This window comes from Prionailurus bengalensis, chromosome A2 (genome assembly GCF_016509475.1).
Source record: "Prionailurus bengalensis isolate Pbe53 chromosome A2, Fcat_Pben_1.1_paternal_pri, whole genome shotgun sequence".
Taxonomy (NCBI): domain Eukaryota; kingdom Metazoa; phylum Chordata; class Mammalia; order Carnivora; family Felidae; genus Prionailurus; species Prionailurus bengalensis.
In genome coordinates, this window is record NC_057348.1 from 40425188 (window position 1) to 40438803 (window position 13616).

A 13616-nucleotide genomic window follows, 5' to 3' on the forward strand; every position below is an offset into this window, starting at 1 on the left:
TAAAACTACTTAAATTGTCTTCTTCATTTTACACTCGGTAGGACCATTACATCAGGTCAGATTCTTACCTCCGGATAGTGGTAATACCTGAGAGGAACGGCTTTAGCTGGGAAGGGAGGGAGGTGGAAACTCACTCTTTCTTAGCTCCTCATCTGTGTGCTCTTGATAGGTGATGGAAAAAGAAGCCTAGATAGGGAAATGGGTTCTTACCAATGGTCACCTTGGTTAACTCTGCAGAAGTCAATTGACCAACCTTGTTAAAGTTATCATCTACAATAGCATAGAAGTGGGAAGCAACAGGGTTATAGACAGATTTATCCCTGCGTTGGAGAAAGGCACAAAATGATTAACACAGGTTATGCAGATACTTACTGACTAAATGTTTGTATGCCTCCCAAATTCATGTCCTGAAGCCCTAACCCCCATTGTATTGGCATATCGAAGTTGGGCCTTTGGGAGGTAATTAAGTTTAGACGAAGTCCTGATGGCGTCTCCATTGTGGGATTAGTGTCCTTATAAGAAGAGAAAGACACCAGAGCTCCCTGTCTCCCCACAATGGAGAAATAGCCATCTACAAGCCACAAGCCAGAAAGAGAATTGTCATCAAAACCTGATCATGCTGGCACCCTGGTCTTACACTTCTACTCAGTCTCCAGAAGTGTGAGAAATAGATTTCTGTTGTTTAAGCTTGAGCTAAGTAAGACATAAACAAGCCAGTCTGGCATCTGCTGCAATATGAGCCTGTCTCAGAGTGAAAATCCATGGGCCCCCTGTCAAGGAAATGCTATTTCTGAGCACAGTGATTAAGAATGGCTGGAAAGAATTGGTTTTTCCTTTCCCCTTAGTTGTGAACTAGCTCTTTCACTTTGAGCAAGTAGCTTCCCTAAGTCTTGTTTTCTCACCTGCAAAAGAAGGATAACAATCCTACCCATCTCGTAGGCTCTTTATGCTCAAGCAGGTTAACACATATGAACGTTTGGCATAGTTTCTAGCACACATTAGGTGCTCAATAAATGTTGGCCATATTGAATGGCTATTTATGGTCATGCAGAGAGTTTGGCTCTTTCCTACCTCACCAGTCCTAGCACCCACCATTCTCTCCACTGCTTTGTGAGCATAAGCTACACTGGCTGTCTTTGGGTGTTTTGTTTTTTTGTTTCAAGTAAGCCATGTCTCTCCCACCTCAGGGCCTTTGCATATGCTGTTTCCTCTGCCTTGAATATAACCACTCTCTTTGCCTAGTTAACTCACATCCAACCATTGGCTTTCAGCTCAACCATAACTTTTTTGGGAAACCTTCCTTGAATTCTGTGGCACTAGCTCTCTCTCCACCCCCTGTTGTAACCATGCTGGCATATTTTTTCAAGTAGTTTTGTGATGATTGGGTTATGATTTTTCTTTCCCAACAGAAAGCTTTATGAGAACTCACTGTGGCCTTAAACTCTGCAGGACTGAAGAAATCCATGCTGTGTTTTGATGTAGCTCCCAGAGCACAAGGGTGGCAACTGTTCCTCAGAGCTGAAGATGCTAAGTCAAACCTATAATGTCCGGGGTGGCAGCTAAGGGAAGAGAGCTAAATGCACAATTCAACCTGATCCTAATATATTTCTGAGAGACTGAGGTCTAGACAGTTTCATTTGGCTTCTGAGGACTTTGGCAAGACTCAACAAATAGGTAAGCAAGTTTAACTCTATAATAGCCCCCACTGAAGAAAGAGTCGTTAATGGCCCATTTTTCATTTTAAAAAGTAGCTGAGTGCACTGAGGTCAGCATTCTGCCATTGGAAGGCAAAACCCCATTCCTGGCAAATCACAGGCCCCCTTGGACAGCGCTCTTTCAGGATCAGTTGAAACTGGAAGCTAAAACAAAATGGATCATTTAAGCAGAAAAACCCATCTGAATGAAACCCAAAGAACCATGCTTTGTTTTCTACCTGCTTTAGGGAATTCACATTTAATCAGAATTGAAGGCTACAGCATTTGCCATGAGAATTCTTGCATATTATCTCGGTTTTAGTGATTTCTTTTTAATTAGTTGCTGCTCGGCAGAAATCCTAATGTGCTTCAAACAATCAGGAGACAGATAAAACTGGGAGTTACACTTGCTTATGGTACAACTGTGTTTGCTTTCTTGGTTTGGGGCAATTTTGCTAACAAGTGACCTGTAACCTACTTCTAAAGCTACCAGTAGATAATTATTTGGTAAATTTTCATACTTCAGTTTATGATACTAATTAGTTCTCCAACCAGTATTCCCCAGGCAACGCCTGTAGTCCTACCTCATCACATTTGTGATTCTTGCGACTCGGGATCTCCTGTTTTCATTTAAAAGATGAAAAGCTTAATTTGAGCCCCCAAATTCCTGTATTTTTATGTGTTGTCTGTCATATGTTCTTGCCAGGAGAGTTAGAATACTCTGTAATTTAAAACTCAAAGGGAACCGAGCAAAATGCTTGTCGTTTTGAAGCAATTTCTTTTATTGCAGTCATGACCGTATTAAAAGTAATAACATAACTTGAACAGACTTCAAGTTACTTCTTGAGAAACAGATGGAGGCACCGTGGTGACAGGTGAAGGGTTTGGCGTCAGGTGGTTGCAAATTCAAATCACATCCCTACACTCAACTGGGCAAATTTCATCATAATCTGAGTCTAAACTGTTGATAAGGCCATCTGCCTTGCACAACTGCCCCACCTTTGGTGAGATCACATGGTGGTTTTGCACACTCATGCTTGATAATCTCTATCAGTGCTATGCAATAGAAATAGATTATGTACCACATAGGTAATTAAAATTTTTCTAGGAGCCACATTAAAGATGAAATTAAAATAATTTTATTTAGCCCAACACGTGTGAAATATTACCATTTCAATATGCATACAAATTGAAATGTCCTTTTTAAATTTTTTAGTAGTCTTTTAAATTCATTTTATTAAAACATTTCAGTTTAGGTTAGCCATATTTTAAATGTTCAACAGCCAGATATGGCTAGAGCCTCCTGTATTGAACCATGTAGCAGTGAATCATTAATAAATTCTCATTTCTATCCCTTTGGGGGTTTTTTTTGTTTGTTTGTTTTTGAGAGAGAGGGTGTGAGAAAGGGGCAGAGAGAATCCATGCAGGGTCTGCATTGTCAGCACAGAGCCCAAAGCGGGGTGCAAGCTCACGAGCCATGACATCATGACCTGACCTGAAGTCGGATGCTTAAAGGACTGAGCCACCCACAGGCCCCATCCCTTTGTATTTTAGGAATACTGTTTAAATTTGAGTTTTCCAGCCAATGGAGTGACTGATGTGGAGAAGTGGGAATCTGTCTTGTAAGTCTGAAATTTATGTAGCTATGAGAGGAATAACCATGAGCACAATGACTGTTAGAGTATAGTTGCTAGTGGTTTCTTGAGTTTTAATTGCCATAGGCAGTATGGTTCTAATGGGGAAAAAATGTATTCCTTCACATCAAAAGTGGGCATCCAAATCAAACAGTGCTATCAGGTACAACTAAAAACAGCTTGAAAAAGAAATCCATAGAATTGTCTGGTTTAGTTGGTCTAATGTTTAGGTTTTTAAATCTTGAGGCCCATGAATGGACTTTAGGGGGCACATAAGTCCTTTAAAATTATTCACAACTCATCAGTGTTATTTATTTAAAAAAATTTTTTTAAACATTTATTCATTTTTGAGAGAGATAGAGTGTGAGTGGGAGAGGGGCAGAGAGAGGGAGACACAGAATCTGAACCAGGCTCCAGGCTCTGAGCTGTCAGCACAGTGCCTGATGAGGGGCTTGAACTCACTGACCATGAGATTATGACCTGAGCTGAGGTCAGATGCCTAACTGACTGAGCCACCTAGGCACCCCTCAATGTTACTTATTATAGGTCTATTTTTCTGTGTAGAGAATCCATAGCTTCTGTTAGATTCTTACATCGGCCAAGGAAATCAGGGAAATAAAGTATCAGCAGCTGGGGCAGTAGAAAAGTCTGTTGGTTCCAGAGGAACTTCTGTTGACACAGGAGCTAGGCTTTGACACCAGTGAGAAGTTCTAAATTGTCTTTTGTCACTATTACCCAGGAAAATCCCTCAACTCAACCACAGGCTGGGAAATGCCAGCACCACAAGGCACTTGGGAGCTCAAATTCACTGAAGAAATGGCAGATTCATGTCTCCTGGCTTATGCTCACTCCAGGGTATCCACTGGTAAAATGTGTTTATTTTTTGGTTGAGGGCACAAGTTGAATGCATCTGAATTAACTGTATATATCTACCTCTCTTGTGTCGCCATGGCACTAACAGCTGTGGGAATAGGTGGTTGGTTCTAAATTCAAATTCCCATTTGTTTATTAAATGAGCCCCATTTTTCTCCTCGAGCCTCTTGCTCATGGATAAAATGATTTCTGATTTGTCTTTGAATTTCTTTTTGGAGTGGATTTGCTCAATTAGATTTGGAAACCTGTCACATTGCAAATTGTGACCAAATGTATTCATATGATGGAATGATTTTTTTTTCATTTAATCTTTATTTTTGGGAGAGAGAGAGAGAGAGAGCGCGCGCGCAAGTGGGGGAGGAATACAAAGAGAGGGAGACAAAGAATTCAAAGCAGGCTCCAGGCTCCAAGCTATCAGCACAGGGCCCGAGGCGGGGCTTGAACCCATGAACTATGAGATCCTGACCTGAGCTGAAGTCAGACGCTTAACCAACTGAGCCACCCAGGCACCCCTATATGATAGAATGATTTTACAAGTAAGTTGTAATGGAAGGATCTAGAACTGGACTTGTTTTTAAGTGGCACTGGCTGACTCCTAAGTCTGGAGGCATGTGGGAAGCTCTGGTGAGAAACTTATCTACTTTTGTGTCACATGATTGGACTGGAGCTCTTGGTTGTTGTGGCCATATACGTGCTTCTGACCTTGAGGGAGAACAGACAAGGGGAGGAAAGCTATTTCCCCTCAGAAACCTGCATACTTCCATGTGTCTTACAGCAGTGTTTATGGTCTGTGAAACGTGAACTAGGAAGAAAGGTTGTGAGATAAGAGAGCACTATAGATGCGTGTCTTCTGGGAGCCGAGGGTCCGGTTCTGTTAGCTGGTGAACTTGGGAGAATATAGGAAAACCATGCCCTGAATAGTCCACCCTTTTGTAAAAACTTCTCTTTGGAGGGTTGATTAATGTAGCAGATGTAATTATCTTTGCAGTGCCTAATCTGGAAGAGACAATGAACAGACATCTTAAGTAATTCAGTATCTTACCTTCATGACATTGTTCTGTTGCCCAGTGTGACTGAGTCCTTGTTGGTCTCAAGATTTTAGCCTCAAAGAAGGCATTTTGGTTGAAGTAGGGGACAGGGGAGGAATATATGAGATGCCTACACACCTGGTCATTTCAGTCACATTTTTGGCCAGATCAGGGAGTAAACCAGATGTCAGACATCATCACAAATGAAAATGACACCCTTCCAAATCCTATCTTGATTTTTTTTTCCGTAGGTATTACAGCTGCAATTGGTGTCAACACCAGAACCAGGGAACAATTTGTAGCAAATTCATTATTTAAGACCCTGGGGGTTGTTGGGATTTTAAAACATACCAGTTTTGAAACCCACTCATTTTGGTGACTTATGTTATTCTGTGGCAATACCAGATAATTTGCAGAAATGGAAAGTTGGGGCTAGCCACCCAGAGGTGTTTTACTGGCAGGCAGTAATGGTTACAATAGACCAAAGAGATTTCGTTGTAAACATGACCCTGATTGATAAACTTGCTCCTACTTATTCTTGTCTACAGGATAAATGGGCCAGGTTGAGGCTTTCTGCAAGACAGGAGTCAAAATGGAGGATTAAATGGTGAGTTTGATGCCTTATTCTTTCTTCACTGATAGACATTTGTTTCACGTCTGTCTTTGGGTTTTGGGCAAGATGCAGGTATTGGATGATCTGACTTATATATTCATTCACAAGGAAGTAGATAATGGAAGTAAAAAATAAACACTGAAAAAGGCTTTTATTTTATCAGCACCACTGCAAAAAAAAAATGAGGAATCACTTCAAAACATGTCAAATAGAAAATAATAATTTATTTTAACTTCATTTTACTTAATGTTTAACTAATCATGATTTCATGAGCTTGCTTGTAAAACTCTGTCCCTTCAAATCTACAAAGCAAAGGTTTACTACAATGAGCACTTAAAATTCCACAAACCATCTCCATCCACAACTTTCCTGTACATGCAAATTCTTCCATTGGGCTGCAATATTTGCAAACATGCTTTAAACTTCCATAAAGCTGCATGATATTTTGCTTTCTGTTAAAACCTTTACACACTCTTGGGAACTTTAACCAGAAAAATGTTTAAATGTGTATCCCAACTCTAAACACTGCTGGTTTGGTTATGTATATTAAATCATTAACCACACAGTTTGGTAGTGTTGAGTTGAAGCCTTGACCTAAATTATATATTAATGGTCACTCATATGAAACACATCCAACAAAGTAACATTATAAAATAGAGTTCCATTAAAAATACACACTGGCAGTTGTATCTGTGTTTTCGGCAGGAAAAAAAAAGCGTGTTTAACTTTTTTATATGAATATAGTTTTAAACAAATTATTCTGTGAAAGTATGCTTAATAAAAAGATCTTTTTGAAATTTAAACACTTTATGTAAAAGGTAGGAAGTAAAAAAGTACAATTGCTATTTGAAAAAAGCTCTGTTTGTTAATATTGCCTTTGTTAAGGGTGGTTTTTCTCCACTTAAAATAGAGCTAGTTGCAGAGCTGGCCAATCTGGACTATAAACAGGATGACCGTATTTATCTTATATACAAAAACTTGCCGCATTGAACGAGGCAGGAATTTCTACCCCAACGGTAGCGTTCTCTTTTATGTACACGACGCAGAAGTGAAAATTATACAGTAGTCACGGATAAGAAGGAATTGTATACTCTCGTGCCATCTGGTGATTTTGTGCCGTGGGTTAAGAGTTCCTGGATTGTCATCCAATTATCAAATATCTTTTTATTCCTCTTCTTCATCATCTTTTTGTGGCTCAGTTCAAGGATGTTCATCTCCTTCCTGTCGTCGGCCGCTTGCTGCTCCTTCAGGCAATCCAGCCTGCTCTGCATCATGAACTCGCGCCTGCGCCTCTGCTCCTTGGCCTTCACCACGTGCTGCTTCCTCTCCTCTTTGCTCCAGTAGCGCCCCAGCTTGAGCTCGCTCACCGCGTCGTCGTCGGTGGTCATGCCGCTGCGCTCCTCGCGGATCTTGAGCGCGCGCTCCCGCAGCAGGCGGTCCCGCACCGGCCGCTTGGTGATGTAGCGCGTGCCGTCGCTGCGGACCTTCACTTTCCACTCCATCCTGGCTTCCGCCTGGCCGGCCGAGTTCAGGTCCTTGCACATGCTCACCAGGCTCATCTGGCTCTGCGCGTACTCCACGGCCGACTTCTGCTGGATCAGCTGCATGTAGCTCTGGTAGTGCTGCGCGTGCGCCGGGATGTGGGCGTGTTTGTAGGGCGAGTGGGGGAAGGGGGACAGGTACGAGCCGGCCAGCTTCGGGCCGGGGCTGGGACTCCCGCTGTCGTCGCTGGGCCTCCGCTCCCTGCTCTCGGGGGCCTGGCTGGTCCCCAGCTCTTGAGGAGGAGGGGGGCTGTAGCTGGCGCTGCCCACCTCGGGATCTTCGGTGATGGCCAGCAGGTTCTTTGGGGACGGCCCGTAAGCTTCTGTGGTCCCCACGGCCCCCTCGCTGCTGCCCTCTGCCACTCTCCTCAGGGAGTTGTCGGGGGACATTTCCAAGGTGAGCGGGGTGCTACGGCAGCTCTCCCCCGTGTTGTAGGCGCTCGAGCTGTCTTTGTCGGATTTCTCCGGGAGCTCGGTGATGTCCGACAGCTCGTGCCTGCGGACGTCGATGCTGGTGTTGTAGTTGCGGAAGCCGCTGTTGTGCAGCATCCAGGACTCGCGGTACTGCTCCCGGAGCTGCTGCATCTTGTGCGCGCGCACGATGCTCAGGCATTCCAGCTCGATGCTGCGCAGCTCCTCGTTCAGCAGCTCCAGCTCTTTGTCCACGCTCTCGGGGTCGCTCTTGCTGGCGTCCAGGGGGCTACTGGCGTAGTACAGGCTGTAGGGGTTGCTGTTCTTGGCCTGGCACTTGAGCTCCAGGAGCTCCCGGAAGCGCTCGCACTCGTCCACGGGGATGCCCAGGTAGTCGGTGTCGGCGCAGTCAGCAGACAGGAAGGACTCATTGCTAAACGGCAGGTCGCCGCTGCCCAGGGTGTCCTGGCTGCAAGTGAGCTTCCTCTGCCCGGCCAGCGGGGTGGATGACGCGGTGGCATCGTCGACGTTGTTCTCCTGCTCCGAGCTCTCGTCGTTGCGTGTGCTCTCGTCTGTCCGTCCCACGCCGCTGTCCTTCTCGTGCTGGTTGGACAGGATGGTGGCAGTGTCTGTGGTTCCCCCGTCTTCCTCATGCTTCTTCTGGAACAAGAACAAACGGCCAAAATGAGGGAGGCCCCGCCCGTGGTTACCAGGTTCCACCTTTCCTGTAGGGCAAGGGTTTCAGGACAGGGCAGGCTCTGCATTTCTAAGGCTCAGGGGCAGCGTATGGGATCAGTACTAGTTCAACGATCTGGCCAGATCGACCGGTGCTAAACTCCTACACTTCTCATCCTCACTTGTCCTGTCTAAGTGGAGGGGAAGAGTCACTTTACCTCAGTGAATGATCCTAGCCATTCAAGGTCCCAGTGCATGGAGAGCAGGAAGCCTACAGGGCCTTATTACTCAATTAGTACTTTATCAGGACTCTGACCACGGAGGGGGCACAGAAGGGGGCTAAAACAATCTAAGCAGCTCAGGCAACACCCAGGGAATTGCTCTACTTTCGAAAACATGACTTCATGTTTTCTGACCTGCTTTAGAGCTGGCCCGTGTGTTTTCCCAACAGCCAGCAAGTCAGCTGTACCTCCCATTACTGCTCAGCTTTAAAAGCCAAGCTGCACTCCCTTGGCCAGTGAGAGTATCAGCTTGCATTTTGTTGGTGTGCAAACAGAAAAGCACTTCATTTTCTTGCTGCCTTCCGGGCCGGTGGGTTTCTGATGGTCTTTCACATCATGAGGGAGATGGAGGGTGCACATTTTGCCATCGCTCAGAGGGGTGAGGGGCCGTGGCCTTACCTGCTGCAGCATGCTGGCGGTGAACTGCATGGCCTGCTGGTGTTGCTCCTCAAGCATGTCCATGTGCAGGTGGTCCAGAAAGTCGTTTCTGTCATCGTCCATCCAGCCCTCGTCCAGCTGCAGAGAAGAAGCAACAGCCACCACAGGCCTCATAAAAGATCCCTTTTGTTTTCATTTTACTTACTTTTTAAAAGCAAGGATATTACCCTGGGAGAAGGGGAGAAGACTCCCTCTCGGGCTCCCTCTTGCAGGAGTCATCAAAGTGCAATGTGCCTGTTGGTTTGCTATCCATCAGAAAACTGGCCTCTTTCACGTGAAAGAGACCTTCCACCCTACACCATGTCTGGCCAAGTCTCTGGTGTCCATGGTTTTTGCAGGGTGACACCCTTGCATCCCTAGCAGCTACCGTCAGCGGATCAGGCCCCCTGTGTTCGGGGGTCAGGTCGGGCCAGCCCTGTTCCCTGGCCTACACACAAGGTTAGCAGGCCCTGAAGAGTGTCTAGTTGTGGTGTGGGAAGAGTTCTTTTTGACACAGAAAATAGGTGTGCTAAAACTAGCTGCCTGCGGCAAGGCTCATCACTCGTTATTAGGCCAGGATCTTCCTAGCACAGACTCTTCAGGGAGCTGAGATCTTACAGCCCGTGGGCTGAATGTGGCCTGCTGTTTGTGGCCACTTCTGTGCTCCAGTGGCAATTGCACTGGAGACTATATGGCCCCCAAAGCCAAACATATTTATTATTTGGCCTTTTGAGAAAAAGAAAGAAAACAAGAATGGTTCTTTAGTTTTATAAAATAAAAATTGTATTTTATGTGTAAGATGTACATCGTGATTTAATATACATAAATGTAGTGGAATGATTCCTACAATCCACCTAATAACATAGCATTTCCTCACACAGCTACTTTTTTCGTGTGATGAGACTATCCAAACTCTCAGCCAAGTTGTAGTAGCTATGCAGTGTTACTGACCACAGCCATCAGGTGGTAGGTTCCCTCCACTCTTGGGTTAGAATTGAGGTCCACACAGTGGATCTAGGCTGAAACATTTGTCAAACTTTAGAAACTCAAACATCTTGATGGTTATGACCCCGGCTATGTTTTCCATTCCATTATATTTCCTTCTTTTCTCCTTCCCATGCTAATGAGCCTGCTGGGCCTGTAGTATAAATGCCAGGCTGCATGTCAGGGGTCTCCTTACACAGTGGATTTTAGGTCACATCAAATGAGACTGCTATTTCAGGGTACATAGTGCCTTCAAATTCAAACTCAATGCTCGGGCAGTGGTCCATAGGGCCAATAGACTTGGGTTTTTGGTTTTAGAAACACAGACCCAGGGCGCCTCGGTGGCTCAGTTGGTTGTGGGTCAGCTCAGGTGATGATCTCACAGTCTGTGAGTTTGAGCTCCACGTAGGGCTCTGTACTGACAGCTCGGAGCCTGCTTGGGGTTCTGTGTCTCCCTCTCTCTGCCCCTCCCCTGCTCATGCTCTATGTCTCAAAAATAAAGTGTTGTATGGAAACCAATTGGACAATAAATTGCATATTAAAAAAAAAAAGAAACCCAAATGCTCAGTATGCCATGGACTTCAACTTTGTATATTAAAGATTTAATAAAATGAAGGCGATCCAAATAAAAAAATAAATTTAAGAAATACAGACCCTGCTTCATTGGCAGCAAGTTGACTCACCTGGAGTTCAGGCCTTGCAATCAGCAAAGAAAAGTTCTTGTTTTCTTCACTGGTTAGAAGAGCCACAGCCTCTTCACGGTTCTGCACCTCTATCCCATTAATCTTTAAAAAAAAAGAAAAAAAGTGATGAGGCATCCGAGGGGTGGACAACAGCATAATTAGTTCACCCAAAATCATTCCATGCTGTTCCAGGCGGCCATGTCACCCAGTCACAGCTGGAACACAGAACTTCCACAGAGCTTGAAAAGGATGCTCATTTTCAGAAGGAAAGGCCCTGCTCAGACTAGTCTGTCACTATGACAGGTGTACAAGGCTACTAATGTGGAAGCTCCGTGAACAGAAGTTGCTGAGACTCCAGAAGGCAGACTGAGAAAAATCACCATGTTGTGAAGAGGGAACAGCTGAGCAATTTCATCAGACAGAATACTCAGGCAGGAACCGAAAGGGAATTATTACAGACACTCATTATTACAGATCTTTTCAGAGAATATGGGAGAAAAAGCAGCAGCAGGTGTGATGTGACCGTTACGGAAGGGGAAGGCACATAAGGAAATGGCATTACATGTGGTGTTTTGGGTGCCCGTTTGGTACTTGAACCTTTTTTAGGTGGGACGGAAAGTCTAGTGAGGGGGACTCTCTCACACCTGGTATGGAGGTGTCAGTCCCAAGGCAGAGGATTCCTCCAGGGGGCACAGGGATGGTCCCACTGAACAGGAAGGTGAGCCTGCCACTCAACTCCTTATGCCAGGGAACCAGGAGGCAGCAAAGGGGTGACTTGGGGTGACTGAACCCAGTTACCAGTGGAGACAGGCAGGGCCATGTCCAGAACCCAGTACTTCCATGCCCCATAGTGAAGGCTAATGGAAAGCTACAGCATCCCCAAACACAGGACTGCAGGTGCATCAGCACATTTAGGAATCAAGGTCTGGGTGACTCTACCAGGAAAGGGTCCTTAAGCAGCTGAGGTTTGGGATGAAGTCTGAGGAAATGTAGAATAAGCAGTGGAAGAAGAAAATAAAAATTACTCGTGGTGAGGGGTGTAATGGCAGATATAAACATGGTGGTTTAGAAATGAGACGGTGTGACTGAGAAGAGGCAGACACTAAGCCCTGTGGCAAAGAATCTCAATTTCTGTGAGATTAAAACAGACTGCTGTTGAAACAAGCCAGTCTCATTTTGAATCCAAAGAGCATTCGGGGTCCTGGTGAAGAAACTACCCATAGAAGCCATTCTATGGTATGGTGGCATTCAACTCATGAAATTTAAAATGCTTCTCCATCTATTTTACTAAATCTGCCCAAGATGTTTCTATTTTCGGGGCAAGACCAACCTTGACATGTGTGCTCCAAAATTAAATTTTAATAAAAGGGAGGAGGCGCCTGGGTGGCTCAGTCAGTTAAACATGGGACTTCGGCTCAGGTCATGATCTCACTGTTCGTGGGTTCGAGCCCCACGTTGGGCTCTGTGCTGACAGCTCACAGCCTGGAGCCTGCTTCAGATGCTGTGTCTCCCTCTCTCAAAAATAAAAAACATCAAAAAAATTTTTAAAACAAGAATTATTTTGGTTCACAAGTGGCCAAAATTACTAGCTTGACCTGGGCCCCTGCTGGGTGGTCTTTGACCAAAGAGAATGAAAGGAAATGAGGTTCGCCTTCTGTAAGGTGCTGGGGCACTCTCCCGTTTGTCCTAGGCCTCCACACTCCCTGGTGCATCTTACTTTCTGGGGCTTGTGATTCACTCATTCATTTAACTTGTCTGGCCTCACTATATACCACATCTGATTTGGTAATCCTGGTTCTTTAACCTCTTCAGCCCTAAAGCTATTGACGTAACCCATAAAATGTGCTCTCCACTGTCAGGCAGGGGACGAAGCTGCTGGCTGGAAGCTGACGTACCTGGATAATGCGATCTCCTTCTCGGATGCGCCCATCCTTGGCCGCGATACTGTTAGGGTCGATCTGAAACAACACAATGAATATGTCAGCACAGAATGGAGAACTAAGACACGTATAGAAATAAACAAGACTTAGTGTCATGCAAGGAGAGACCAGCATGGATCGCTCTGTTTCCAAGTCCTTTCCTGGGCGTGCTCTCGGATGCTTGCATAGCATCCCTGTTACATGGCAGCGTGTGCAGACCCTGGGGATTTAAGGGATGGAGAGGCACAGCTGACTTGTGTTGCATTCACAGAAATGAAAACCACAGTGTGATGCAGAACAGGTTCAAGGGTACCCTTCGCTATGTTGTTCATCATCAGCCATTGCCTTGATTATTGTACTAAATGCTTCAATTTTGGAAAACAACTTTAAAAACAAAATATAATTGAGACAGACAGGATTAAGTATGGGAAAAATCCCTCCAAATTCAGTCATAGAGGACCTTCTTAAGCTTGGTGAACATAGTACATCCAAAGGAATAATTATTAAGCCTAGTAAACATAACACTTTGTTCTTCCCACAGAGAGAGGTTTTATTTCCTCACACAGTTGAGTGTCTGTGCTTGCAGACATGGGAGTATATGGGAAGGGATCCATACTGACAGCAGTGGCTTTGCATTGTCTTCTCTAATAAGATCAAAATAGCTTCCATCTATGTACTTTGAAAATGCATTTAACTTACATGAAATCAACTATATACACATTCAACCAAAAGGAAAAAAAAAGAGTAAGAGATAAAGAAATACTTTAAAAAGTGTAAATGATTCCATCCACCATCCCATTCAATGAACACGAGAAGGGAAATGTGAATCTGCTCTTCTTCCCCTGGGGCTGAACACACAAAAC

General features: G+C 44.8%; 1 protein-coding gene across 3 annotated transcripts in view; it reads right to left on the reverse strand.

Moving 5' to 3' along the window:
• Nucleotides 1-6046: 6046 nt before the first annotated feature.
• PDZRN3 (PDZ domain containing ring finger 3) overlaps nt 6047-13616 on the reverse strand; it is a 240508-nt gene continuing 232938 nt past the window's right edge. For all 3 annotated transcript variants that reach the window (XM_043587943.1, XM_043587945.1, XM_043587944.1), the window contains 4 exons: nt 12730-12792; nt 10835-10936; nt 9150-9266; nt 6047-8454 (listed from right to left, as the gene is read on the reverse strand). In XM_043587943.1, the coding sequence (XP_043443878.1) occupies nt 6898-8454; nt 9150-9266; nt 10835-10936; nt 12730-12792 (1839 nt within the window). In that variant the 3' untranslated portion in view covers nt 6047-6897. The remainder of the gene's footprint in view (nt 8455-9149; nt 9267-10834; nt 10937-12729; nt 12793-13616) is intronic.